This window comes from Erpetoichthys calabaricus, chromosome 11 (genome assembly GCF_900747795.2).
Source record: "Erpetoichthys calabaricus chromosome 11, fErpCal1.3, whole genome shotgun sequence".
Classification (NCBI taxonomy): domain Eukaryota; kingdom Metazoa; phylum Chordata; class Cladistia; order Polypteriformes; family Polypteridae; genus Erpetoichthys; species Erpetoichthys calabaricus.
Window position 1 is genome coordinate 42,071,809 of NC_041404.2, and position 22,397 is coordinate 42,094,205.

General features: G+C 38.5%; 1 protein-coding gene across 1 annotated transcript in view; it reads right to left on the reverse strand.

Moving 5' to 3' along the window:
* Window positions 1–15,042, reverse strand: part of LOC114660355 (protocadherin gamma-C5-like) — a 58,784-nt gene extending 43,742 nt beyond the window's left edge. The window contains 2 exon segments of the mRNA XM_028813007.2: window positions 12,403–12,573; window positions 12,575–15,042. Of these exon segments, the coding sequence (XP_028668840.2) occupies window positions 12,403–12,573; window positions 12,575–14,839 (2,436 nt within the window). The 5' untranslated portion in view covers window positions 14,840–15,042.
* Window positions 15,043–22,397: the final 7,355 nt, after the last annotated feature.

The window sequence follows — 22,397 nt, forward strand, 5'->3', positions numbered from 1 at the left end:
ATAGGCTACCCCGGCCTCAAAATCGATCACATCTTTCACTCTTATCTCCCCAGTCTTCGGGTCAACCTCAAAAAGCTGTCGCACTGATTCTGTAGTGTGCTTACTTAAGGCATAAGACACTTGACCGTTGTCGCCGGCGTCCATATCTGACGCGTTGAGCCTCAGCACCAGGGTGCCAGCGGGCGAGTTCTCGGCCAGCCGTACTCTTTTGAGCTTCTGCTCACACACGGGGGTATTGTCATTGACATCGAGAATACTAATGCTCACCGTGGCCGTGCCCGACTTCTCTGGTTTCCCCCCGTCCAGAGCGGTCAGCAGAAGGCTGAAAGCAGCGTGCTTCTCTCTGTCCAGAGCCTTCTGAATCACCAGCTCGGGAATTTTGCTCCCATCGTCACCGATTTCAACATTCAAAGCAAAATGCTCATTAGCACTCAGGCTGTAGCTTCGAAGACCATTCGAGCCCACGTCCAGATCCTGCGCGATTTCAAGTCGAAACTTGGATCCCGTCGGGGCAGCTTCCGAAATCTCCAAAGGGAGACTCTTAGAGAGGAACTGAGGCGCATTGTCGTTCACGTCCGTAATTTCCACCAACACGCGAAATAGCTCTAAGGGGTTTTGGAGGAGCAGCTGGAGATGCAGGGAGCACGTTAAGCTGAAACCACAGATGAGCTCTCTGTCTATTCGATCTTTGACGAGCAGAGCACCGTTCGTTGTGTCTACCTGGAAATACTGCTTACCCGAATCAGTCACCACGCGCAGTTGGCGATCCGAAATCTTCACCGCACCCAGTCCCAAATCCTTAACGATATTTCCAACAAAGGCGCCAGGGCTGAGCTCTTCGGGAATGGAATATTTCAGCTGCCCGTTAACAAAAATCCAAAGGCAAGAAAAGCAGCAGCACAATAGCTGCCACTGCAGCGCACACGTCCCCCTCTTGCAGTCCATTGTGAGAGGAGCTTCCCGTTATTTAATCCACGGGGCTTTGTGTCGGTCGAGTATCGGTACATCACACAGTGGACAATGGATGTAAAACAAAGCGAAACAAAAATCCCCGAATAAAATAAAAAAGGAAAAAATCCATTTCGCCTCACATGCGAAGAGCTGAAGGGTTACGCTGATTTTAGCGAGGGGCGGGGGAACTGATCGCCGCGCGCAATCCAGCACCTCATTGGTGGACAGCGCCGCACGCTCTGCTCCAATGACAGCTGCAGTGGAAATCTTAAAGGCATAAAGTGCTTTAAGGAAAGTGGCATTTTGAGACGCAGCTTCCCAAGCTTTGGAAAGCCACGGCGAATGTTGAGTGAGTTTATTAAATTATTTTAGGAAGTCGTGGCACAATGGACTTTGGAATACTTCTTACTAAATCACAAAGAAATGCATCTACTTAAGATAAAGTCCCTCGCATCATCAATGCGACAACAGCACATCTTAGATTAAAACACGGTCACTAAATGTGTATGCTCCTTTAAGGCTGTGACGGAATTTCCAGAAAATTTAAGAAGACAATACCTTCTATGTCTTAGAATCAAAACGTATTGTACGGTTGAAAGCGTTTTGTACATATTGCACGCAAACAAATACGGGGCAGCAGATCTCACACTTAAAGCAATAGGATGACAGTCTGCTAAAGTCATCAATGAAGCTATTGTGGCTACTGCACATTTTTTTAGCCGTTTTCCTGCTTGTACGTGGTAAATTTCTGCTTAGTTTGAAAGAAAGAAAGAAAGAAAGAAAGAAAGAAAGAAAGAAAGAAAGTCTGCAGTGTAATGTGATTAAGACAAATGTTTTAAAAATGTTTATCATAAAGTCAAGTCACATTTATTTGTTAATTGATTTTTTTAAACTTGAGATCAGACTTTACAACTCAAAAAATATTTAATTCTACATAATTCCTACTTGTAATCTGATTTCAAATTTCAATAAACAAACTTTCACTGCTTTACCTTTATTGACCTAATGCAAAAATTCTTAGTAAGTCGTTTTTTTCCACTTTAAATGAATTTAACAATATTTACTGAATTTCCTTGTTAAAAAATTGTATTTTCTTCTGAGAAATCTTTATCATTTTAGCCGTTACTTTTTAATGATCGATTAAATGGAATGACACCAAAGTTTCCACTATTGTTCACACCTGTGTTTGCTGTTTCGCAATTGTCAATATTTGAAGCCATATTTCAAAATAGTGGTACTTTTATGACACAGTGTGGTTTCTGTAGAATCATTGTTTGACAAAGAACCATGGCATTCTGCGAAAGGTATAATCAAACTGTACAGTGGGAAGCAACTACAATATTAATTGAAATAGAAGTCCAAATAAAAGCAGGAACCAACTGGAAAGAAAATCTGCAACCACAGTGGCCCTCTAGGATCAGGATCAAGGATAGCAATTTGAGAGTGTCAACCTGTTATGCCAGGCTTTAAATACCCGCCCCAAAGCCCCTCACACCCCTGTCTGTGTCAGTGTGTGTACCACTCACACACGGAGAGAACATGCAAACCAGCTGCAGATAGTGAACAAGTTGGAATTAAAACACAGCCCGTTAGAACATCATTAACAAACAGGCACGTGTACTGCCTCACTTTCTTATTCATTTTGAGTATTTCTTCTTGTAAATAATATCCCTTAAAATTAATGAGCAACAGCTGGTGGAGCAAATTATAAACTAGGTAAAATATACAATTTTTACTTGTATATACAATAGGTTTCCACAATAAAAAAACTTATTGTATGAAGTAGAATAGAATGTATTATTAATGAAACTACTCACAACTTGCTAGCACCACAGGGATTTCAGGGGTGTTCTGTCCATTTTTAGTCATAATTTGCTCTCCTAATTTGAAATATGCTAATCATCTCACTATAAATATACACACATATATATACTAAGATACAAATGGAGTTTTGAAAAATGAGTAACTGTCCTGTATCAGTGCCCTGTGGTGAGCTGGCGCCCTGCCCAGGGTTTGTTTCTGCCTTGCGCCCTGTTATCTGGGATTGGCTCCAGCAGACCCCTGTGACCCTGTAGTTAGGATATAGCGGGTTGGATAATGGATGGATGGATGGATGTGCTGTATCAACACATTCACACTTATTTTTTAAATTGCTTCATATTCACTGATCATACACGTTGGGCATAAAGTTCTAAATTGATTCTGGAAGTAAACTAAATGAAAAATTTAAAAACTTTAACAAATATCAGATAGCAGAAACTTTCTTTAATTAAGCAACGGGATACCAGCAGCCTTGTTGAGACTTTGGGATAAACCAGGTCTGGGATAAAAGCAGCCTTACCAGGTGTGCAACAAATTCTACCACCAGGGGTCGCAGTGATAACTGGCTCAATTAGGCAGACTACATATACTTAAAAATAATCCATCAGAATTATGAGATTTTTCCTGATTATTAATTACTAATCAAAAACATAAAATAATCAAACTTTATGTGTTAGACAATATCTATGTTATGGGATTATGTCATTATTTTAATTAATTTGTGCTCACATAACTTTTATCAGTCTCAAATATATTATTCCAATTACTTTTAATATGTTTAAGATAAATTAATGTTTAATAACCTAAGGATATTTTAATTACAGGTTGAGAGAACCTAGAAACAAGAACTCTTTATTTCTTGCCCTTTAAGTAAAATTAAACTTAATGAACAAAAATCTTTATTAGCCACATTTTGCTTGAGTTCTAATTATACCACTTGTGAAAAATGTAGGCGTTTAATGAATGAAGGATCTTTCTGTATATTCATTTTCTAAACCTGGTTACTTGGTTTCGGGGATAAATGAATCAATCAATTTCCATTTTACCTCTTACATGCCCTAGTATAGAAAGATTTTTAAAATGCAGTTGAGCACAGTAGCATAGATAAAGCAGACAATATAAGCAATTGTCAGACATGGAAAAGAGGAAATACAGCATAGCACAATAAATGAAGACATCTATCTATCTATCTATCTATCTATCTATCTATCTATCTATCTATCTATCTATCTATCTATCTATCTATCTATCTATCTATCTATCTATCTATCTATCTATCTATCTATCTATCTATCTATCTATCTATCTATCTATCAATATAGTTTTTATATGAGACATTTTGTTATAGTCTTATTTAATACATTTAGTCAGCATTTAGCATTATCTCCTGGTTTCACTTCTGGTCCAGTGTCTGTTTTTTTTTTGGGTTTTCAGTCTCTCCCTATGTCCACGAGTGTTTTTCTTCCAAATATCAGAAACAGACATTTTAGGGAAGCTACCAACATTACATTGGCCCAGGGTGAGGAAGTTTGAAGGTGCCTGTGAGAACTGCCTTTAATGGACTGTTGCCCTACGCAGGGTTGGCTTGTGCCTTACACCTCACACCATCTATTGCTGTGGTTCAGATTCTGCAACAAGGTTAAATGGGTTCAGCTAATAGCAAATAAATGTGAAAAAAGAAACAGCATTTTAAAAATGGAGGATAAGGAAATAGGCAAATAAATGTCTAATGTGTCGCTGAAACTGAAACTATGTGAAGTGTGAAGATGTCAATTTTATCAGTTTCCCACTGCACTCTCATTATCCCTGATTAGCTTGGATGAATATTTTCAGTTTGGTGACACTTCCAGCAATACATTTTCTGTAGTGTTTATTAAACACTTTAGGCTATATTTAATAAACTGTGTTTATATATGACAAAAATGATGAAAACTAAAACTAAACTTGTGAAAAAAAATCACTGTGAAGCTGTTAAGGGGCAAATCATTAATTTTATGCCATACTTCAAAGAAGCTGTGTCAACAGTATATTTTATATACATTTAATTTCCTAATTTATGCATATTACTACTATACATAATGGTGGTTGTATAATATTGTGTAATGATGAACAATGTCAAATTTTCATATTAGTGTAATGCCTCAGAAATCAGTACTATGTAAATTATAATGCTTCAGAAACATTCTGCTTTGATATATATGGTTAGTTCTACTGCCACACAACTCCAGGGACCAGGGTTCATTAACGTAGTTGGAATTTACAAGTTGCATCCCAAAGAATGCCTTTTGCATAACTGGCCACTGTGGATTGATGAGGTTTGAGTGAATGTGCCCTGCAAAGGACTGGCACTCTAATCAAAGTGCCAGATAGGACCACGATAGGTTCCAGCTTCCTGCATCCATGAACTAGTAAAAAGGAGGTTCAGAAAATGGATGGGTAATCATTTCTAACTTTAACTGAATTAAATCTATTTTTTAAATCACACTTTCTTTAAACCAAATTGCTAAAGAAAAAAAAACGAATCATACAAAATTGTCAGGAATTTTCCTAATAAGGTTTATAGTTCCCATTGGGGTTGTTTAACATTCAGCTCTGAAGCTTTCCAGTGCTCTCCAAAGACCACAGCGTGAGGAGGCCAAGAACGACAACATTCTCTGCAAATGGAAGAGATGACATAATCTTCTTTAAGTCCCATGCCCAGTTCAAATGAAGACAACATAATTCCAAATATGTGAGCAGAATCAGTTGCATACTAAAGGCAGGAAGTGAATAACATACATTAGGAGATATTGCACCTCCCATAACATGCTGTGGAGTACCTATCTGAGGTTTAAAACATGTGTATATCCACCTGGAAAAACTCACACGACCCCTGCAGTATCAGTGCACAGACAAAAACTTGAGTCCAGAATATACTTCAAATGTGTCTATAGAGGTTTAATTATTGACCAGAGTGTAGGTTGTGGCAAACCAAAGTGGAATTGCTTTGGGAGTCTGAGCTATGTGATCAGTTCATAACTTGAAAAATGATGCTGTTCTCCCTTTTGAACATAAACACCACCACCAGAGTCTACCAAATGACTTCTTCAGCCATTCGTACAACAATGAAGAGGCACATTAAATATTATGGGGATTTTAAACAGATCTACTGTAAGTATACTAAGAGGTCGTACACGTTGGTTTCAGAAGTTCCTAAAATTGTTTTTCTTGCCATTTAATAATGTGTTCAGTTAAGGTCAATTTTTAATTGCCCTTGTTGAGAACCTTTTGTGATGTCCTAACTCTTTCTTATAATTTATCAAGCTATCCAGAAATTACTCTCTGTAGCCTCGCTAAACTCTCACATGTGGCTCTTCACCTAGACTAACATCATATTTTCTCCCTTTTATGGCCTGTTAGTGCGATGATTATGGGATTTAAATGAAACATACCTCACTTTAAAGTCTGGAGGCCTTTACATTAATTGATAGATTTTTCCATACCACAGGGGTCAACCAAGAGCTTAGTGTAGCCTTATGAAATACCCCTCATGGCAACTGTCTGTTACTGTTGAGAGTCCATGCAGACTCCATGTTCCATCATATGGTAGATACTCTTCCATATATTAGATTTGTGTTTTGTGAAAAGATAGACATCAACATCTCAGCACCTCTTTTTCTGAAAGTGTAAAGAACATTTGACATTCAAAACAAATAACATGACTATACAGAATGTCATCTCAGAAAAAAAACACAATTCCACATTCTGGTCATGCTGTTTTCTCTAATAGTTCCCTCAAGGTGCCTCTGTCATTTACCATTTAAGTATTGGATTCAGACTGCTTAGTCAATAAGTGGCAAACTCATTTTAAAGTGATACCACCTTTGCTTGTAAAAGGCTGAATACTCTGGATAAGTGTTAGGTACATTCACATTATAATTTTTCTCTTGAAAAGATATGGCGACTTTGAGGTGATATTATCGGCCAAGGACCTAAAGTAGGAGAGTGAATTCTCCCCATAGAACCATCTGATTAGGGAGTGAAAGCTGAGTGTAGATGTGAACCTTTCAATATTTAATTAAAAATGTTCATTACCTAATTATGCTCTGTCAGTGAAGTGATGTCAGACATTCTGAAATCCAATTCTGTTGCCTGGGTGTAATCCTTCTGGATCACCTGTATATTACTGCACCTTCTGCACTTGCCCTGAGTCCTCAAAAGGGCTCCACTGCAGCTTCTTCCTGCTGGCAATAACTAGACAGTATAAGTCACTAGCATATTCCATCTTTAAGCCTAGACTGAGGAGTGCCATCCAATAATAATATTCTCCATGAGGCTGTCTTGGTTTTTATGTAAAGCATCTTGAGCTATTCTGAATTGCTGCCTGTAGCATTCTTGTTCTTAAGCTAACGTGCCATGGGCAGTTTTAGAAGGAGCAGGAACGTCCTGGCGATGTTACTTTCAGATTTCTACAGCACATGAACCTCTTTATTATACCACATCAGACATTTCACAGACCATCAGGAGAAGAACCTTCTTAATCCAAGCAGTCATGATGAGAGTGTGAATCCACAAAATAATAAACAAATGGTTGTTGTGATTCACAAACACATGCTGGTTGGTGAAATACAAATCTATTCTTCTCACATCTCGACAGCTATAATAATCTTTACTGGTAGGAGTACCTGCATGTGCTACCAGGCTGCTGTAGATCAGTGCTTCCCAAACTCGGTCCTGGGGACCCACTGTGGCAACAGGTTTTTGTTCCAACCAGATTCACAATCGGTGATAGTAATCGATAACAACTGATCTCATTTAATTAGCTGGACTTTTTTTTTTACTTGTCTCTTATTCTGCATTCAGAAAAACACAACAGTATGTTTTTTACATTTATAAGGCATTTAAAAATATTTTTATTTTTTCTAAAGCTATAAATGCTTAACGCACTTTTCTTGTTTTTCTATTATTTTCCCCCTTTTCCTGTGTAGTTTGCCCCCTTCATTTAACCTTAATAGTGACAATTAAAAACCAGCAGAGCAGACACCCGGGATGACGAAAGCAGCAACGACGTCAGTGTCAGACCCGCTAATTAGTAAATAATCAATTAAATAACCAGAACACCTGGAAAAGCAGAATGAAAATTAGGTTGAAAATACTGCTCTGCAATTAATGACTTAAAAAATCTACCCATTCTCCATATAACTGCTTATTACATTGCAATAAAAATCTACCAAACTTAGTTTGTAATTTCTACATTGACTCCAAGACACAGAAACTGGGAAATAATGACTCACTTAATTAGGCTAAGAGTCCAATGAAAAATGGAAGTTGGTTGCAACAAAAACCTGCAGCTACACTGGGTCCCCAGGACCGAGTTTGGGACTCCCTGCTGTAGATGATTCTACAGCGGTGGTACGTCTTTTGTGTGACCAGCCAAGATGTGTACATGTCACACCACTTTTCAGGTCATTCCACTATCTTCCTGTTGCTGCATGCATTAAGTTTAAATCCTATTGGTCAATGGGTCAGCACACTTGTGTATGAAGACACTACTGAGGTGCTGTGCTCTTTCTCACCCACTCATGTCTGCTAGTGAACAGGGTGGCATCAAATCTCAGTCCAGACACTTCTAATGTGTAGCTCTTATAGAAATAAGCTGCTCACCCCCAACCAAGCCACTGACTCACTCACTCTGTTTAAGAAGCATTTGAAGGTTCTCTTATTTGGTGACTATCTAACTAATTGATACCAGCTTTGATATGTTCCTGTAGCTGAAGAAAGATGAACTCATCTTGTGTTGTTCTGTTTGGTGTTAAGCTCTCCACTTGAGATGATCAATATTGTAACCTTGTTCTGTAACACTTGTCCCTTCACAGTTCCCAAGTTGATTATGTCTGACCTCTTTTGTAAGTTTTGGATAAAAGCATCTGCTGACTGAGTAAGGGGTGGCCATAAACAGTTTGATTTTTTGAACGTCAATTTATATTTATTCTATGAAACAAACACAACATCAACAAAGCCACCACACACAAAATAATTAGATTTCTACTTTCATTCACAGTTTCACCCACAAACAGAACTGAAGAGCACCAGTGTGTGACTTGGCTATTCTGTTAAACATCTCACTGGGTAAGTCTGGACTGTGTCACAGAAAGACAGTTTCCTTATTAAAATATTTCACAACTTCACTGTGGTTGACTTTCATGGAGGTTCTTCTTGATTGTACATTATAACTAACACACATTAAATAAAGTTATTTTCTGAATCGAGGTATAGGGCCTTTACATTTCTAATTCATTCAAGACTTTATAACCCTGGCAAAATGTTCTACATTCAACGGTTTTATACACCATCATAAATGATATCTGTTTCTTTTGATGATCCTTTTTTGTCTTCTTCTTTACATCTGTTTTCCTTTAATGCTCTACCTTTCATTTCTTGATTCTTTCTGCACTGCTACCTTGCACCATTCCTTGTAGACACATACTGTATAAGTGCCTGATTTATTAGGTTCCTTTTAATAGCTCTTTTTCTTTCCCCTCACACTGTTGTATAGCTTTATACTGTAATGGTGATTGATTTATATATTTCCTTATGATAAATGGCTCCTTTGATGATATTGGTCAGATTTACTGTAAAGCTATTCTGTTATCTTGCTGTGTTGGTTTCTTTAAACATTTGCTTTAATTTATTCACTCACATAAATTACACATGTCATACACTCTTTTGTAACATCTTTTTATGGGGTATGCACATAATAGTGCAATATAAAGTGAATAAATTTGAAAACATTTCTAGTAAGGCATGGCATAGATTATATATTTAATAATAATTCTTTGCATTTATATAGCGCTTTTCTCACTACTCAAAGTGCTCAGCAATTGCAGGTTAAGGGCCTTGATCAAGGGCCCAACAGAGCAGAGTCCCTATAGACATTTACGGGATTCGAACCAGCAACCTTCCGATTGCCAGTGCAGATCCCTAGCCCCAGAGCCACCACTCTGCCATTTACATCTCAAATATTGTTGATTGTTATTGTCAGGTTTCTAGAACAAGAACTGAATAAGGGAGAAGGTCTGACTGTCAGTCAGTTAGTCAGTCATTATCCAACCAGCTATATCCCAACACAAGGTAATGGGGGTCTGCTGGAGCCAATCCCAGCCAACACAGGGTGCAAGGCAGGGACAAACCCTGGGCAGGGCGCCAGCACACCGCAGAGGTCTGACTGTGCATCTCTCATTCCCTGGCACATTGGAAAACTGAAGCATTAAAAATAGTGGGCCTTTAATAGCACTTTATTGTGTTGTGTGGTTCCTTGTAAAACCATTGCTTGACAAAGACCAATTTTATTCTGTGAAGTGTCCTTTGTATAAGAAACATGTTCTTTGCACTTTGAAAAGGTTTCAGTAGTGTGGAAAAAGCTCAAACTTTTATTATATAGTAGGCTATGTAGACACTCTTAAATAAACTGGTTCTATAGTGGCATTTATGGTTTTTGCTGGATTGTGTGGTTCCTTGTAGAACTAAATTACTTGACAAATGGTTGGTTCTTTGTGCTTTAAAAAACTTCCAAATATGTAGGAAAAAAGAAAGAAATCATTCATGTATAGAAGGTTACCTAGAAAGAGACTAAGATTAAGAAAACCTGGACTTAGCTTGTGGTTTTGAATTCAGTAAGAGTCCTTTTGAAATCGGGGTCCATTATCTGTTACATTCTAATCATGGTTATTTACAGTATGGAGCCTGCTATGGATCTAAATGAATAAAGGTTATTTCTGCAACCTTCATGTGGATGGGTCTTTTGGGCCCTAACCTTAACTGCATTGCTCTGAAGAACTGCTATGTCACCTTTAAAATTAAGAGTATAAGTTAATGACAGACCAAGAAAACCTGAACTTAGCCTGTTATAGTATCTTAAGCAAGCAATGTCCTTTTAAAATCAGGACCCCAGTTTAATCTATCTATCTATCTATCTATTATATAGTGCCTTTCACATCTATCTATCTATCTATCTATCTATCTATCTATCTATTATATAGTGCCTTTCACATCTATCTATCTATCTATCTATTATATAGTGCCTTTCACATCTATCTATCTATCTATCTATTATATAGTGCCTTTCACATCTATCTATCTATCTATCTATTATATAGTGCCTTTCACATCTATCTATCTATCTATCTATTATATAGTGCCTTTCACATCTATCTATCTATCTATCTATTATATAGTGCCTTTCACATCTATCTATCTATCTATCTATCTATCTATCTATCTATCTATCTATCTATCTATTATATAGTGCCTTTCACATCTATCTATCTATCTATCTATTATATAGTGCCTTTCACATCTATCTATCTATCTATCTATTATATAGTGCCTTTCACATCTATCTATCTATCTATTATATAGTGCCTTTCACATCTATCTATCTATCTATCTATTATATAGTGCCTTTCACATCTATCTATCTATCTATCTATCTATCTATCTATCTATCTATCTATCTATTATATAGTGCCTTTCACATCTATCTATCTATTATATAGTGCCTTTCACATCTATCTATCTATCTATTATATAGTGCCTTTCACATCTATCTATCTATCTATCTATCTATCTATCTATCTATCTATCTATCTATCCATTATATAGTGCCTTTCACATCTATCTATCTATCTATCTATCTATCTATCTATCTATCTATCTATCTATCTATCTATCTATCTATCTATCTATCTATCTATCTATCTATCTTCCAAAACAAAAGACCTACTGAAATTTTCATGTAGATGATTTTTTTGACAACCAAAAACGTTTCCGCTGTGACATTACTCTGAAGAACCACTGACACCTTTATTTTTAAGAGTGTTCTTGGCCAATTCAGACTGACTGCACAAACACCCCTTATGGTCAAAAAATTGTCACAGACTGTACGGGTAACAGAGTTTTGCTCAGAGGGTTTGTCAGTTTAATAGATACAAGCGTGAAAATGAATTGACCATTTTAACACCCATGGGACAATGAAGGAGAGGATCACTGACAATGAAGAAAAAAAGAAAAACGCTTTTCTTACTTGTAAAAAATGGTGAATGTGCAGAAGTTTTCCCTGCTAGTATAAAAACATGCGTTTTCATCATTGTTATTGAACACATACAAAATCAGCCTTTAAATACTATTAACAGACTTCTGGACGCCTAATGCTTTCAGTCAAAAAGTAAGAAATTCCATGGCGCACTTTGTTTGCAGTAAGACCATTAGGGGGCGAAACTCAGCGGCAAGGAATTCACGCCTTTTTAAGAACGTGTCAGGTCTTAATTAAGTTACATTGGAATATAAGAAATAAGCCAAATGAAAAGGTGACAGTACAGTCCATCAAGCTCTTTTGATTAGCTAATAGCTAAAACACCCCATAATTTAATTCAGATGCTTCTTAGGCGTTGTCAAGGTTTCGGTTTGAAGTTGTATTTTCTTCCCGATTTAATCTCTCCCAAAAATACTTTATGTATGCATGCTGAGTAAAAAAAATGATAAAAACTATAGATTTCTAAAGTGTATATAAATATGATTAATAATACACAACAATGTATTTAAGAATTGAAATGCACTAATTACCAACTGAATAATCAGCCTGTCGTTGCTCACCTGGTACTCTCCGTTCACAAAGTCCTGTCCTGGTGTAGATGTGTTAACGGGACTCGCAATCTCCATCAAATCTGAAGCAGTCATAGACTTTGAGATGGTGAAATTGCTGGCGTCTGTCATTTGCGAAAAGCAGGACCTGTAAGACTGGCTCTGTGACAACATGTCACCCCTCCACCACTTCCACGTACTTTATTGGTCCGTCAGAATTCAGCTGAATATGAAGGTTTCTCTGTGAGTTTTTCTCCCAGTCTGATCTGCTCCTTCCGTTGGAAAATAAATTTGCTCTACTATTTCTGGCACACTTCACTACTAGAAATATAAATGTCAGGAAAGAAAGGACAGAGACTGCGGCGAGTGATATAATCAAGTAAAGGGTGATGTCCTTATTGGCGTAACCTACTTTGTGTGCCTTGTCTCGGACGTCTAGCATGGGTTCAATTGAGCCGTCTTCAAGCACGATCTCCACTGACACCGTGCTTGAGAGCGCAGGCTCTCCGTTGTCCTTAATCTCTATAGTCAGCCCCTGGACTGCCCCATCTTGATCAAGTACACCACGTCTCGTTCGAATCTCCCCCGTGTATTGTGATATGGTGTATAAAGGGTTATCTGGCATTTGGATTAAGCGATAAGAAATCCAAGCGTTGTGACCAGCATCAGCATCCACCGCGGTCACCTTAGTGACAAGATGTCCTGCTTTTACAGATCGTGGGATTCTTTGAAGTGGAGGAGTCCCCATCTCTGTCAGAGGATAAAGAACAGCTGGCGCATTGTCATTTTCATCTAAAATAAAAACACGCACAGTGGTATTGCTGCGAAGTGGAGGAGAGCCATTGTCCGTCACCTGCACTTGGATCTGAACATTTTTCACTTGCTCATAGTCGAACGAATTCAGAGTATAAAGAGTGCCGTTTTCTGAATTAATATACACGAATGACGACAGAGAGGTGCCCTGAGCGGTGGTGTCCACAATGGAGTAGGACAGCTGGGAGTTGGTCCCCAAGTCGGGATCAGATGCGGTGACGGCACACAGCACGCTTCCCGGCGCGTTGTTTTCTTTTGTGTAGACAGAATAGGACGGCTGTGAGAAACTGGGAGGATTATCATTGACATCTAACACGGTGACTGTCAATGTCTTCTTAGTGCTGAGTACTGGACTACCTGAATCCTTTGCTATGATGTCCACCTTGTACTCGGGGTAGGCTTCTCGGTCCAGTGAGCCGTCGGTTACTAATGCGTAATGATTTGCAAATGAAGGCTGCAGCTTAAAGGGCCGATCGGGACGCAGCTCTAAAATGACTTTACCGTTGTTCCCAGAGTCTAGATCTCTGGCTCGTATTAACGCAATTACTGTTCCAGTAGGGGCGTTTTCTAAAAGCGGAGACGGTTCGGACGTTAAAATAATTTCTGGAGCATTATCGTTGACGTCAACTATTTCTATCTGAATGCTGCAGAATCCTTCCATTTCGGGGTTTCCTTTATCTCTAGCCCGTATTTCAAATTTGTAAGAACTGGCCTCTTCGTAATCCAGCTTCTCTTGCGTTATGATCTCTCCTTCCATTTCAGTTACATTGAACAATTTGCGGACTGCTTCAGGTGTGTGGACACCAAAGGAGTACACCACCTCTCCGTTAAGACCTTCATCTAAATCAGTAGCTTTCACCTTCCCAGCTACAGTCCCTTTTGGTAAATTTTCTTTTAGAAATATTTTATAAAGAGACTTTTCAAACTGTGGAGGGTTGTCGTTGTTATCTACTACCACAACGGTTATTTTTATAGTACCTGATTTGGGTGGTGTTCCCCCGTCCACCGCTGTGAGTACGAGTGTATGAACTGGCACAGTTTCTCTGTCAAGCGCCTTTTCCAGAATTAATTCCGGGACTTTGATGCCATCATCACGCGTCTTAGTGTTTAAAACAAAAAAATCATTAGGATTAATAAAATAGGACTGCAGTGTGTTAGAGCCAACATCAGGATCACGAGCACTATCCAGGGGAAATCGTGCACCCTGCGCAATGGACTCTGAGATTTTCAGAATACGTTCAGCGGAAAGAAAATTCGGAGAATTATCATTAACATCTTGTATTTCCACATCAACTCGGTAGAGCCGTAAAGGATTTTCAATAATGATTTCCAACGGAATTGCACAATTTGAGCTCTGTGCGCATACAATTTCTCGGTCAATTCTTTCACCGATTACCAAATTGCCTTTCTTCATATCAACACTAAAATGCTGCTTACCAAATTCAGATGCAATCCGTAAATTACGACGAGAAATTTCTGCTAATTGAAGTCCCAGGTCCTTCGCTATATCCCCAACAAAAGAGCCTTTGCTTTGTTCTTCGGGAATTGTGTAGCGAATTTGCCCATATATGACATTCCACGAAAGAACAAAATGTATCCACAGCGTCTGCCATTGTTGTCGGCCACCACTTTTCATTTCACAACGCAATTAAAATTCATTTAATGGATTTATATTACAGAAATCATTCCAGGGTAGGATATCTGCAGGTTAAAGTTGTAAAATCCCGCCAGATCATAGCCGAATGAATAAGGAGATGACTCCTAGGTGTCGGTAATTTCGCAAACCGTTGTCCTTTCCATGGGTGTGCAAGAAGCGTTCTGTCTGCTGCCTCCTATGATGTGGAGCAGAGGCAGGGGGAGGGAGTCGATCTCACCGAGCAGCGCGGCTTCTTATTGGCGGAGAGCACAGCAGAGGGTTAGCCAATGGCGCCTGAAATCAACTCTAAGATTGCGCGTGCACAGTGTTTAAATACACCACAGACACACAGCAAGGCTATATTGATGATTTATTACTTGTCTTTTGAAAAATAAGGGATTTAAATTTGGCTCCCTATGTAAAGTAATTTTTGAAATGGCTTTATCCTAATAATAATGTGTATGAATGGTGCTATTAAATGTAAGCTTTACAATGCTTGTTTCAACCTAATCTCTCTCTCTCTCTCCAATTTACAATGACATCATTTAATAATAATAATAATAATAATAATAATAATAATAATAATAATAATAATAAATAATACATTTTATTCATATAGCGCCTTTCCCATGCTCAAGGCACTTCACACAAAGTTTAAGAGAGAACAGCAGGGTATACAGTATATAGTATTGTACTAAACCAGATAAATAAATAAAGAAGAGTAAGATAGTAAATTCAGAGAAAAGGCCTAACAGAAAAACAATTGATGGTCTAGCACACACACGCACAGGTTACATGAGCATCTTGACATATGGTAAACTGAAAGAAGGGTAATAAAGTCAGGCAGAGCTAAAAGCCTCCCTGAACAGATGAGTTTTGAGTTGTTTTTTTACTTCATTTTAAGCCATTAATGTTGTATAGGAGTAAGGCATTATTAAGGTATTCTGAAAGAATGATTTTTCTGGTTAAATCAAATAATCCTTTTTTTTTGCCATCATGTTGCTTGAAAAACGTGTTAGAATGTGACTTACAGAATATTAACAACACTCAGATCTGGGAGACTGCTGAGCTTGAGTTTGCAGTTTTAAGCGTAAGGTGTGACTTGTGGGCAAAAGGAACATCAGTTATAAATACCAGATGGGAGACACTGCCCTAAAGGAAGCAGTATCTGAAAAGAATTTAGAGTTTTATGTTGGCACAACATTTTTATAATCTAAGTAGTTATTAAGAAGTTATTAAAAAGGCAAATACAATCTTAGGTTATATGGTAAAGACTGCTGAATATCAGAATATAACAACATAAGAAATCTGACAAACAAGAGGAAACCATTCAGTCTATCAAGCTTGTTTGTTTAGCGAATAGCTGAGCTGTCCAAATATCTTATCCAGAGCCGTCTCAAAGGTTGTCAAGTTTTCTGCTTCAATTCCATGTCTTGGTAGCTTGTTTCTGATTTCCACAATTCTTTCCTTAAAGAAGTGCTTCCTGGCTTAGGTCCTAAATGCACTACATTGTGTCCTCAAATATGTGATTTACCCTAAAGCTGATATAATTCTGTTTTATCAATGCCTTTCAAAATCTGTCTGTTTAGCCCCATATAGATGTTTGTGAGTGAATGGGTGCTGTTAGGTACTGGTGCCATAGCCAGAGCCATTCTCTGCCTGGAGCCTAACACTGCAGGAACAGATACTAGCCTCCTGTGACCTCGAATTGGACTAAGTGGGTTTGTGAATGTTATGTTATATTATTTAGTTTTTAACCTTGGCATTCACAGAAGAGTACAATTTCAAATTACAGAATCGGAGTCACATTAAAGACACTGATGTGGCATGAGAAGACAGTGATACATTAAACATGCTGGTGGCGTGGTGATGCAGTAGAGAGCAAAGGTGCTTCACAGTCCCAGAGGGCTACCTTTAATCACTATCTAGGTGGAGATTTCATGCTCTCCACATGTGGAGTTTTCTGTAGGTATGCACATGTGTGTGCCCTGTGGCATGGTCTCTGCTCCAGGGCTGGTTTCTACGCTGCTCCCAATACTGGTGAGACAGGCCTTAAACACCAGTGACTCATAACTGATGTACACTCTTAAAAAGAATGGTTATTTAATGGAACTTCATGGTCCATTACTAGGTTGTGTGGTTTCTTTTTCAACCTTTGCTTGACAATGCATCATTTAATTTTGGGAAGAGTTCTTTTCATATGAAGTTGGTTCTTTGTGCTTTGAAAAATTTCCATATATGAGATTAAAAAAAAACAACAAAATCTTTACTGTATGGTAGGCTACCTAGCAGGATGCTAACAGATTAAGAAAACCTGAACTTAGCATGTGCTATTGTCTATAGCAGGTGTCTCCAACACATCACTCGCAAGCCTCTCCAAGTAGCTCTCCAAAGGGTTAATGAATCCTACATAAATTTGAAAGCTTGATTAGTGAAATTAGGGGTGGGTGATCTTTCCAAAAATTCATATCACGATCCTTATAACACAAAATCACAATCTGAATTACAATCTATCTTTTCAATGTGGCATACACTTACAAGAATATCCGGACTCAAACTCATCAAGACCTAAGTAACATCCATCCATCCATTTTCCAACCCGCTGAATCCTAACTCTGCGGTGGGTTGGCACCCTGCCCGGGATTGGTTCCTGCCTTGTGCCCTGTGTTGGCTGGGATTGGCTCCAGCAGACCCCCGTGACCCTGTGTTCGGATTCAACGGGTTGGAAAATGGATGGATGGATGGATGAATCTTAACTACAGGGTCATGGGGGTCTGCTGGAGCCAATCCCAGCCAACACAGGGCACAAGGCAGGAACCAATCCTGGGCAGGGTGCCAACCCACCGCAGGACCTAAGTAACACTTTATTTTAAATATCAAACAAAATTGAATTAAATTGTTCTCTCATTCACTAGCTAAGTGGAGTTAAGGACCGCGCCCTTAAGCTGGCGAGTGAGTGAGGGAGGCCCCTCTCCTCGGCCCACTGCGTGTTTTTTGGATTCGCGCAAATAAATCAGTACTGTAAGCGAACTTTGATACATAGCAAAATGAGAGAAGTCGCAAAATCAACCGGAATGTTCAAACAAATTATAGAAAAAAAAAAAATAGATCTAAATCCGTTAAGTAGTTCTCTCGTGAAAAGCAGACAGACGTATAGATAGACAGACATTGGATTTTATGTATTATATATTAGTAAACCTTCAAAATCAGAATCAGAATCAGCTTTATTGGCCAAGTGTATGTACGCATACAAGGAATTGGACTCCGGTTTTACCTAGTATTGTCCCTGATGCTGTGAGATTGACTTAAGTGTTCATGAGAGTGATGGCCTGAGGAAAGAAACTGTTCACATGTCTGGTAGTTTTGGCGTACAGTGCTCTCTAGCGCCTACCGGAGGGAAGAAGTTGAAAAAGTTTGTAACCAGGGTGTGATGGGTCTGCAACGATGTTTTCTGCCCGTTTCCTGACTCGAGATCTGTATAAGTCTTGAATGGAGGGCAGATCAACACCAGTGATTTTTTCTGCAATCCTGACTGTCCGTTGAAGTCTGTTCCTGTCCTGTTTTGTGGCTGAGCCAAACCAGACTGTGATAGATGAACAGAGAACAACAGACTGGATTACTGCAGAGTAAAATTGGATGAGCAGCTCCTGAGGCAGGTTGAACTTCCTGAGCTGGCGCAGGAAGTACAACCTCTGCTGGGCCTTTTTAACAATTGTGTTTATGTTTAGTTCCCACTTTAGATCCTGGGAAATTGTGGATCCCAGAAACCTAAAGTTTTCCACAGCAGACACAATGCTGTTGAGTAGTGTGAGAGGGGGCAGCACTGGGGGGCTCCTCCTGAAGTCCACTGTCATCTCCACAGTTTTAAGCTTGTTCAGCTCCAGGTTGTTTTGACCACACCAGAGGGCCAGCTGTTCGACCTCTCATCTGTATACAGACTCGTCACTGTCCTTGATGAGGCCAATGTTCTTGGTGATTTTAACAGAAAATAACATGCAGTTAAAGTCTCAACAGTATTCTCAGCATTTCTGGAGCTTAGTAGAGCCAGATAACTATGAGAATCTTCGCCAAGCAGCTATGAAAATGTCTGCTTTGTTTGGGTCTCCATACCTCTGTGAGTCTGACATGAATGTCATGAAGTCAAAGTTCAGAACAAAACTGACAGACGAACATTTAGATGACTCCATCAGAGTGAACCTCGGTGGCTCCACTCCACCGTCCACCTCAGTGCCAGTCATCTGACTCACTAGAAAACACATCACACATGCAACTGGACCTGTGAATACTCTTGTGAAGTGAAACAGTGACATGTAACAAAATAACAAATGAATAAGTAATATCTGTGGATTTGTAATTGCATTGTTTTGACAGCATTCAAAACATTTTGTTTTATTATGACAGCATTCATGTTTTAATTCAATAGTGTGAGATACACTAGAAAATGCATACAGATATACAAAATGCACTTGCAGGGGAACTAAATATTTTTTTGTGATGTTTTAATACAACATGTAAGTTGTGGACACCAACATTTTGTAAATGTTCAGGCAAAACAAGCATATTCAGTTTGTTTGGGTTGAAATAAGCTATGAGAATAAATGTTAGAACACAGGAGTAGCTCTCGGCCATTTTCATTTTGTAAAAGTAGCTCTCAGGGGAAAAAAGGTTGGAAACCCTGGTCTATAGTAACAGTCCTTTAAAAATCCTGATTCACTGGCAATCTGTCCCACCTGGCCATTGGACCTTACCCTTTTTCTAAGTTAACTAATGTTGTCTTGTTTTAATTTCTTATTTTGTCTTTTATTTTTCTTTTCTTCATTATGTAAAGCATTTTGAGCTACTTTTTTGTATGAAAATGTGCTATATAAATAAATGTTGTTGTTGTTGTATTACACAAATCTATTGCCATTTAATCATGGGTATTTACTGTTGGGAGTCTGTTATGGATCTAAATAAATGATTTTTAAAACATATTTCTATTGATTTAATTAGAAACAGATAAATCTGACTTGACTGTATGGAATGTTAACAAATCAAAGCAAAATTGGACCCCTACCCAAGACAGAGAGGAGCCAGCAACCAAAGCTACGCTATAAAAGGAGCAAGAAAAGAAGGGTATCCTTTCGCTGAAATGGAAGCTTATTCTAAAATGTTACTGATTAGATCCTGTCAAATTAAAAAAAAGTTTTGAACAGATCCTGTAAGTGAGAATATGATTTTTTCCAATTTCAAAAGAACATCGATTACCCAGTGACTTAAGAGTGGTGGGTGGGATTCTTCCAGTTGGGCAAGAGAAGTCAACGTGCCAGTAGTGTAGAACAGGCAATTACAGTTTGTTTGTCCTTCTCCACTTTAAAGCTGTCTGGGACTCCACCACACACAGATGTTAATAGGTTAGGGTGTTTTTTTTTCTAGAACATTCAGATGGGTATGTTGAGGACCAAAAATGGTTCCCCCTATGGCATCACTGTGAAGAACCACACTTGCACTTTAATTTTTAAGAATGCAACTAGGTCTGAAAATAGATGGATGGGTACTTTGAATTCTGTTCTGGAAAGAAAGACATTAATTTATATACAGCTATGAGCTTTGAGACAAGGGAAAAGAAAATTAATCAAATATGGTTTTAAGCAACTTGCATCATAAGTTACACATGCAGTGTGCTTGTTATGAGCCAGCGATTCCAAAAAGTAAGTAACTGTCAAAAGAGATGGGCTGTCACACAAATCAAATTACAATGTGACATACTGCAATTCATTTATAGATAACTGCCAGCAAGGTTTCCATTGGAATGAAAGATGTGAGGAGATCTTTAAGGACAAGTTTTTTAAGTCTACTGTAGCAAGTTAGAAATGACGGGTGAGCAGGTAGCACATACAACGGAAATGCACTCTTGAAAATAATGGTCCTTTAATGCACTTTACTGGGTTGTGTGGTTCCTCATAAAACTGTTTCTTGAGAAAGAACTATTTTCATTCTTTGCATGTGGTATTTGGGATTTGAAAAAGCTCTTAATGTGTGGAGACAACAGAAAAATTTAATGTATAGTTGGCTACCTAGCAGGATAGTAACAAACCAGGAAACATAAATGTTGGCCTGCCTGTGTTATTATATTATATATTTAAAATCAATAATCCATTGGTACAGTATTTCAGCAATCTGTTATCCTCTATTTATTTTTAGAATATTTTACTGATCTAAATAATCAATAGACGAAAAATAGTTCTCCTATGGCATCACTCGGAAGAATCATTTTCAGTCAGTCAGTCATTATTCAGCCCGCTATATCCTAACGCAGGGTCACGAGGGTCTGCTGGAGCCAATCCCAGCCAACACAGGGCATAAGGCAGGAAACAAATCCCAGGCAGGGCGCCTTATAACACAAAATCACAATCTGAATTACAATCTATCTTTTCAATGTGGCATACACTTAAGAGAATATCGGGACTCAGACTCATCAAGACCTAAGTAACACTTTATTTTAAATATCACACAAAAGTGAATTCAATTGTTCTCTCATTCGCTAGCTAAGTGGAGTTAAGGAATATGCCCCGAAGATGGCGAGTGAGTGAGGAAGGCCCCTCCCCTCGGCCCGCTGCGTTTTTTTTGGATTCGCGCAAACAAATCTGTACCATAAGCGAAGAATCATTTTCAGTCAGTCAGTCATTATCCAGACTGCTATATCCTAATGCAGGGTCACGAGGATCTGCTGGAGCCAATCCCAGCCAACACAGGGCATAAGGCAGGGAACAAATCCCAGGCAGGGCATCAGCCCACCGCAGGGCGCACACACATACACACAACATACCAAGCACACACAATTTAGGATCACCAATGCAGCTAACCTGCATGTCTTTGGACTGTGGGAGGAAACCCATGCAGACAACATGCAAACTCCATGCAGGGAGGACCCGGGAAGTAAACCCGGGTATCCTAACTGCGAGGCAGCAACGCTACCACTGTGCCACCGTGCCGCCCTAAGAATCATTTTGCTACCCTTTATTTTAAGAGTGTGCAGCCAATTTTTAAAAAATGAATTCAAAATATATAGTATACTTTATTTGATATCCTGTTTTATCAACAATGCCAATGACCCAAAAGCATATGCACATGGAAAGGTTGGAATAAACAAGCCTGTATTATCAAACCTCATACAGCAAATTATAAAACTCTTTATTAAACAATTTGGAGATAATTATACATCTTAAAGTTTTTGACAAATGAAACCATTCCTACCACTACTGGCTGGTAAAACTAATGGACAACTTTAATCTTCAGAGTGCATAGTACAGTGCCTTGCAATTCTTCAGAAAGAACATACAAAGAAACAACTAAGTAATGATGACATCTAAAGAAAATGAGTGCCTATACTTTTTAAAAGAGTATGTTTCTTCACCAAAATGAAATTACTACTTAATGAAATTAACAACTTCAAAACAAGAAATGTACCTTTTTAAGGACACATGAGGCCTAATATTTACTGTTTTGTTTTTAATAGTAATTTTAATATTTATAAATAGAATTCATGAACTTTTGAATGTAATTGAACAAAAACATT